The sequence below is a fragment of the Physella acuta genome, unplaced genomic scaffold, assembly GCF_028476545.2.
Source record: "Physella acuta isolate Inbredline_101_S28 unplaced genomic scaffold, ASM2847654v3 ptg001297l, whole genome shotgun sequence".
NCBI lineage: Eukaryota > Metazoa > Mollusca > Gastropoda > Physidae > Physella > Physella acuta.
Genome location: NW_026732812.1, coordinates 1,858 through 9,778, shown reverse-complemented (window position 1 = coordinate 9,778; position 7,921 = coordinate 1,858). Strand labels below are relative to the sequence as shown.

At 38.4% G+C, this 7,921-nt stretch overlaps 1 protein-coding gene across 1 annotated transcript; it reads right to left on the bottom strand.

Moving 5' to 3' along the window:
* Nucleotides 1-603: 603 nt before the first annotated feature.
* On the bottom strand, nucleotides 604-6,584 carry LOC131958174 (uncharacterized). The gene is made up of 4 exons (XM_059323045.1): nucleotides 6,477-6,584; nucleotides 5,217-5,471; nucleotides 3,634-3,906; nucleotides 604-1,559 (listed from the first exon to the last, which is right to left on the bottom strand). The coding sequence occupies exons 1-4, from the start codon at nucleotides 6,538-6,540 to the stop codon at nucleotides 1,243-1,245; spliced, it is 909 nt and encodes a 302-aa protein (XP_059179028.1). The 5' UTR covers nucleotides 6,541-6,584; the 3' UTR covers nucleotides 604-1,242.
* Nucleotides 6,585-7,921: the final 1,337 nt, after the last annotated feature.

Sequence of the window (7,921 nt, the reverse complement as noted above, 5' to 3'; positions counted from 1 at the left end):
TGACGTCACACCTCAGACTACAACCCCCCTTCCCTCAAAATTGCTGTTGAATTTTTCTTAAAACATAGATATTTTCTCCTAAATCTTGTCAGAACTCTGTTAACATAGAGTATTTTGATCAATTCCTATTATAACTTATTAAAACCGTTTTCTAAAACGCGAAATAACGGCTAAAACTCGTTTTCTAACATAGCTTTTTTTTATACTGCAAAAGTGTGACGTCACACCATCTGAACCCCGCTCCCCCTCATCACACATGGTCACAAAATTACGGACCTCCCTCCCCCTATGAGTGTGACGTCATTTATGGACCACCCCGATAGACTTCAGCATGGATATTTTTTTTTTTCTAAGATTCATCATTACGTAGCCTCTTTCTGCTACGGCGTGAATTTATTGTACTTGTAATTGTCCATAGTTGGCGTCTGGGGTTTGCTAGTTTCTGCTTTATGAACGAAATTTGTTCCTCGGTCAATTTTGGTGCTACAGTGTAGCTTGTTTATTTATGCCATCTACGACCTCCATGTTTTGTACTTGAGAATCACATCTAATTCCAATTATTCTTAATAGTCACTCCATAATAACAAATGTTTTATAGAAATTATTTATCATGTTTAATAATATTATCTTTTATGTAAAAAAACGAAAACAAATTTACAAGCAATATTGTGTAATATAAAAAACAAGATAAATATTAGCTGGCAATGCAATATCATTATGAAGTATTTTTTTGTTGTACGAATGTAGGTGAGGGCGTGTAATGTCCACATCATGAGAAAAACCTCAATTAAACTTAATAGGTGATTGTCTCTTTATAAGCAAACCAAAAACAAAGATAACAAAAGCCCCGGTTTCATTTTATATTATGAAATGTATATAATTAAGGACGTAATTTCACTCACCAAACAAACAAAATATGAAAAAAATTATTAAAAAGATACACACAGCTTCTTAGGCATGTGATGATCAAACCGTAAATCATGTCTAAAAACTCAGCAACGTGTCCTTATTATAAAATATTTTTTTTACTAAAACATATATATCTAACTAACGGTTACTCGTTTTGATTCTTTATTGCCTTGGTAATTATAAAGTATTGAATCATAATTGACATTTAAGAATATTTCTTTTTAAACGAACAACCCTCCCATATACATTTTTTTACAACAGCAGCTTAACTTTGTGTTAACATTTTTTATAACAGCAGCTTAACTTTGTGTTAACATTTTTTACAACATCAGCTTAATTTTGTGTTAACATTCTAAATGTGATAACAAGAGTAAGGATCACGGCGATGTTGAAGACACCTGAGACTTCGACGCTATTCGCCGCGTTAAACACGCTATTCACCAGTTCTTGTATGTTAATCCCACACTGTTTAGTTTCTCTGTCCGCTCGTGCTTGAAGCTCAGTTAAGCTGTCGTCTGCCGGTTTCACTTCGTAGCTACGTAATATACAGCTGTACATTTCCTTTGTCAAGTTGCATTTTTCATCCGGGTTGCTGGTTGCGTCTATCTTAGGTACGTATTTGTTGTTGCACTGAGCTTGTTTGTTTTCGCCTGAATGGAGAAACATTAAATAGGTGAATTCAAAGGCGTAGCGACCGGGGGGTGTGGGTGGGTGGGTACATATGTCCCTAAGGGCGCCAAAAGAGGTTGGAAAAAAAATAAAAGCTCATTTTAGCTGCAATTTTGAATTATAAATATTAAAAAAAAATAAATGGGGTGGGGGCGCCAGAAGGAAGTTTGTCCCCGGGCGCCGGGAGGGGTCGATACGCCTCTGGATGAATTACGTATTATGCTATGTGAAGGAGGCCTACGTTATCAGTGAAGTTCTATAACTTATTCACAGTCAGAGGCGTCGCGAAGCGGGGGCGGGAGGTGCGGACCGCACCTGGTGACACAATTTAGGGGATGGCACCGAGACACAAAAAAAACAAACCTACAAGAATAAATGACGATCCCGAAAAGGGAAGAAGGTAAAACCTTGACATAAAAAGCTAACTTTAGAGAAAACAAAGCCACAACCTGCTGTAAAACATCATAGGTATTCAAGCTTTTACCGGTAAATGTGTGAGGGGGGGGGGGGCGGTTGACACCAACTGCAAAATTTACACAAAAAAATGGTTGGGGTGGGGGGGTGATACCATGAGGTGCCGCACTGGGTGACTCCCAACCTAGCAAAGCCACTGTTTGCAGTAATTGGAAAGCTTGGGTGTAACAATGTAACATAAAATACTCTAATTCATCTATTTTCATACGTTTTGTTTGAATGTAAGCGCCCAAAATAGAAACGCACCGGTTGGTACAAAATGCATATTTTTTAAAATGTTTTTTTAATTTCATTTTCCAGCCAAAGATGATGAGTAGATAAGAAACCAAGATAACTTGGTGGATGCATGTATTTCCACCATAGATTGTGAAGTGGTTGGGGGGTCCCTAAATGGCATCATATGTATTTATATGTAAATATGTAAATATGTAAATATGTAAATATGTAAATATGTAAAGATGTAAATATGTAAATATGTAAATATGTAAATATGTAAATATGTAAATATGTAAATATGTAAATATGTAAATATGTAAATATGTAAATATGTAAATATGTAAATATGTAAATATGTAAATATGTAAATATGTAAATATGTAAATATGTAAATATGTAAATATGTAAATATGTAAATATGTAAATATGTAAATATGTAAATATGTAAATATGTAAATATGTAAATATGTACATATGTAAATATGTAAATATGTAAATATATAAATAAATATATATATATATATATATATATATATATATATATATATATATATATATATATATATATATATATACTTAAACAAGTTAAATCTGATCAATTTTTACTTTCTCGTATATACGAAGTGTAGAGAAAGTCTTGTAATCGTGCAAAAAAAAAAAACTCGACGTTTTACATCTCACTGATACGGAAAAAACATAATTTTGCAATCTTGACCGTATGTCTGTGTGTCTGTGTGTGTGTGTGTGTGTGTGTGTGTGTGTGTGTGTGTGTGTGTGTGTGTGTGTATGTGTGTGTGTGTGTGTGTGTGTGTAAACACGATTACTTGAGTACCGTTACAGCTAGGTTGCTGAAATTTCATATATAAGTATTTTATCAAAATCGTAGATCCGTATCAACTTTTGAGCTATTTCCGATAACCGGAAGTGGTACTTTTTCTACTTTGAATTTTTCAAAAGCCTATAACTTGAGTACTATTTCAGATAGATAAATGAAATTTCACATGTAAGTAAAAGATCTAATTCTCTACCTTCTGTCAAAATTTTGAATAATTTCCGTTGACCGGAAGTACTAATTTATGCTATTTTCGATTTCTCAAAAAAAAAAACGCACGTAATTTTATAAAGTACTAATAATATTGCGCACTATTATGCACATTTTATTAGGCGTTCACTTAGTGTGCAATTCTTTTTTTTACGAGATTCCATTCTATTATAAAAAGTTTAAGTAATTAAAAATGGATTACAAATATTGTCTATGTCCTGAGTTGCCATCCCTCGTAGTTTTATATTAAAATATCCGAGATAGTTTAGGGGAGATCACTCCCGGTTTATTAAATATTGAAAGTGTAAAGAAGTGACAATTACCTGTATTAGACACATTACCCATCGCAACTGTGGGGAAGACTTCATCCGCCACGGCCACTGTGCTCAAGTTACACGGTGGGATCTGTTTGAGGCTGTTGATGTTTTCTTGCATCTCTCCAAGCTCAGCTGGTGCGGGTTTCTCTGGGTACGTGCGTAGGATACAGCGCAGGATTTCCTTGCTGAAGTTGCAAGCCTCTCGCAGGGTACCGGCTGTGTAAACTCTTTCGAGATTTCCATGCAAGCATTTTAGCTGGGCATCTTCCGTGGTTGACGCTGAAAGGTCAAAATGCTATTTAAAAAAAAAACACCACAATCGCAGTAGGCCTACTTTAAAATAGCATTTTGTATTTCACTGAATTTTATTTAGTGACTTTACAAATTTTTTTTTACAAAAGAACAATACAAGCGCCGAAACAAAATAAACGAATTTTGATTATTTTTTATTAGTTCAGTGATGTTTTAAGGTTAAAACATTGTTGTAATAAGCGGATATCAAGGGAGGTTAAAGATGGGATATTTTTAGAGAGACGGTACCTCGTCAAAATTTGGCCTAATTTAATCACGCCCAATCGTCCACGCCCAAAACCTAACCCAATTCTTAATTATACTCCAGACTTAACTACCTTTTACCATTGCCCTAAACAGTGAAAATCGTTGTGAAAAATACCCAATATTAATATGATTTTCTTTTATATTGTCAAATTTAGTTCATACAAACAGAAAAGGTGCGAGTTTTTTAAAATGATTTAGATCTATAAGATGAACCAAATTAGTACTCAATATATTGACTAATATCACAGAGATAAATTAATCAGTTAATAATTAAAAATAAATAATCAAATAAGTATAGGACGTTGTGGTCGGATGGTAGAGCTTACGAAGGTCTCGAGTTCGGATACCAGACACGTGTTTGTAGGCTTCTCTGAGTCCACTCAGCTCTGATGCGTACCTGCCTCACGTTAGGGAAACAAAGACATCTTGATATAGTACTATCCTATTACCTCTTTTTACGCCGAGGTAATTGAAACAGACATAATCTGATTCATCTATCCCTTGTTACTTTGGCCAAAATCAATACAAAATTTAAAAAATAAACATCAAATTTATAAAAAAATAAATAAATCACCAAATAGATCTAAATATCAAATAAAGACCTGTAGCAAAACACAAAACAGCAGCCAATAGATAAGGACATCAAAGCCCGTAAATGGGAATGTATTGGACATACCATGAGCAGAGTTTCTTCCAGGTATCTTTTCGCCCCTCCCCCCTCCCGAAAATTTCAAGTGCCCCCCTCCCCCGGATAAAAAAGTCTGGAAAAAACACTGACTATGAGAAGGGAAGAAGATAACATCGCAAAGAGAGCTATGGACTGGAATCGCCTGGGGAAAAGAAAAGTAGGACGGCCAAAGAGAGCATGGGGAAGAATGGTAGAAGAAGAGACAAACGCCGCTGGGCTAACGAGGGCGTAGATAAGAAGAGTAAATTCAAACCTAGTCCGGTGGAGAGATGATATTGCAGCCCTTTGCTCTCCGTGGGCCACAAAGGAAAAATGATGAAAATGTGATCTAAATTAAACTTACCGGTGGGAGAGCTTGGGAAAACTTGCCTGGATATCGCCACGACACTTAGGTTGCATTGTCTCGACGTCGGTATACCGTCGACTGCGGTTTGCATGCGGGCCAGCTCCTCCTGTGTGGGCACTCGGTCTGATATTCGCAATATACATTTCAGCAGTTCAGCCCCGAAGTTGCATTGTTCACTTGTTGATTGCGCCCCGATGATTTTTGGCATGAATTCATTTTGACAAAGTCTTTGTTTCTCTTCTGTACTCGTCCCTATGAACACGAAACACGTATTTAAAGTAGTATTAATTTACCAGTGCTTATATACTCTAGACAGCAATGTTATTTTTGTGTTACACCATCACCCAAATATGAGTCATTATGACGCTAAGGAATTTTAGTAGATTTTACCATCTTTCCATCATTGTTACGCGCAGTGTTTCTTCCAGACTTTTTTCTCCGGGGGGGGGGGGGGGGCTGGGCACTTGACATTTTCGGGGGGGGGGGGGGCGGTAGACTTTCTTCGGGGGGGGGGGCGGACACTGTTAAAAGTATATATTTTCGATATAAATTATTATATAAATTTCATTTCGTTCGGGGGGTGGTAGAATTTTTTCGGGTGGGCTTTGCCCCCCCCCCGAAGAGATGCCTGGAAGAAACTCTGGTTACGCGTCATAATTAGCTCCCCCCCCCCTCCGCCCACACAAAGCTAAATGTCATCAAAAAGTACCCAAAAACCCCCTAACATGCATAAAAAAGCAAGTGCAGACCCTGTATGTGCAACTATTAGTTTTTTTTTAATATCTAGATGAAATTTCTAGATAAATGTTTTGTCCCGCTCGCTTGCCATTGGTATTAGGTTAGCTCCCTGAGAAACTGTGGCACCGTAATGTCGCTTATTGATAATAGGTGATGGGACGGCGTGGTCGGATGGCAGAGCGCTTGAATGCTAGCCCAAGTGTCTCAAGTTCGTATCTCGGTACGAACTCAAAACTGCACAGCGTCCAGAATCCACCCAGCTCTGATGGGTACCTGGGTCACGTTAGGGAAAGTAAAGGCGGCTGGGTATAGTGCTGACCACACCATTCCTTCATATGCGGAAGTTAAAAAACATGAACTCTACTCAAAGACAATAAATGATGTCACAATTTTTATTTACAGTTCATTGTTCAATTTTTTGTATAGAAATCTTTTGATGTGTAATCTTGCATTACTAAAGCTTATGTCATTAAATTTAACATCAATGATTATATTCTAATTAAAAGGATGCTAACCTACCTAGAACCGTGGACCAGAATACAGTGGCAGACAACAAAACACAGAGAAACATCTCGACAGTCATGTAACTGCAGACAACCTGCTGAAGTGGCGGGGATATGCACGTGATCTTTGTACCACACGAGTAAACAGGAAGTCGGTGGTTAACCTGATTATAAGTGTCTTCCTTTTGTAGTGGATGTGGATGAAGGGGAAAGGGGGATGTTGGAGGGTGTTGCAGAGGCGTAGGCGACCCTTCCCGGCGCCCGGGGACAAACTTTTCGATTTGCACCCCCCCCCCCCATAGGATTTCGATTTGCACCCCCTTCAAACTTTCGATTTGCACCCCCCCCCCCTCAAGATTTCGATTTGCACCCCCCCCCCCCTCAAACTTTCAATTTATTTTTCCAACCCATTTTGGCGCCCCCCCTAAGGTCGGCGCCCGGGGACATATGCCCCGCCCCCCCCCTCGCTACGCTACTGGGGTGTAGTTATTTCAGTCAAAGGTAGGGACGGTCTGTATTTAGTCTTTTCTTTTCATTCTTTCTTTTCTTTATTTGTGTGTTGTGAAAACATTTTTTTTTAAAAAGTAACCAAAATAACCAGTCATTGTAATTAGCGCTTTAAAAGTTGTCCCGTCGTTCTCATAGCTGTGCGTTGTTGATGATTGTAGCCAGTCAGTGTAGCAAAGCCAAGTACCTAATACATGTAATCTATCTAGGGCTAGCGTTAGACTAATGTTTATCTAACCAGCTCATGCAACCAATAATGTCAACAAGGCTTTATAACGAGTCCATGTAAACTGTCTAGGTAGCAGTAGCGTAGCGAGGGGGGGGGGGGGCGGGGGGGACATATGTCCCCGGGCGCCGAGCTTAGGGGGCGCCAAAATGGGTTGGAAAAATAAATTGAAAGATTGAGGGGGGTGGAAATTGAAAGTTTGAGGGGGGGGGGGTGCAAATTAAAATCTCGAGGGGGGGTGCAAATTGAAAGTTTGAGGGGGGGGGGGGGGTGCAAATCGAAATCTCGAGGGGGGGTGCAAATCGAAAAATGTGTCCCCGGGCGCCGGGAAGGGTCGCTACGCCTCTGCTAGGTAGTCTATTAATGTAACCAGTTCCGTTATCCAACCCACTGTAACCAGGCTATAAAAGACGGTCCAATAACCAGTCTATGTTTACATTTCATACAACCAGTTTAGGTAAAAATTTCATATGATGTGTCCATGTTGAAATATGTTAAGGTGACCTCTCCGTTTATAGTACAGTATACCGCTTGACATAGCACTTAGCTACACTATCACACGTTTTTAACACTAGCGTTTCACGTTTCTCTCTTCATCTTCAATTAGCCAACATGTAATTTTGCAACAACCGAAGTTAAAGAGGAAACCGAGTGGACTATAAGACGTTATACTTAATTGATATCTCACCGTGAATCAGGTTAAAACATTGTAGAAGTGAGTAAAAAAG

What these genes read in the sequence shown, in the direction of transcription:
- LOC131958174 (XM_059323045.1), bottom strand. Translation starts at nt 6,540, where the DNA reads ATGACTGTCGAGATGTTTCTCTGTGTTTTGTTGTCTGCCACTGTATTC. An exon ending in ATTCTGGTCCACGGTTCTAG is followed by an intron (nt 5,472 to 6,476) that starts GTAGGTTAGCAT and finishes TCGTGTTCATAG; the next exon opens with GGACGAGTACAGAAGAGAAA. An exon ending in TTTCCCAAGCTCTCCCACCG is followed by an intron (nt 3,907 to 5,216) that starts GTAAGTTTAATT and finishes TTGACCTTTCAG; the next exon opens with CGTCAACCACGGAAGATGCC.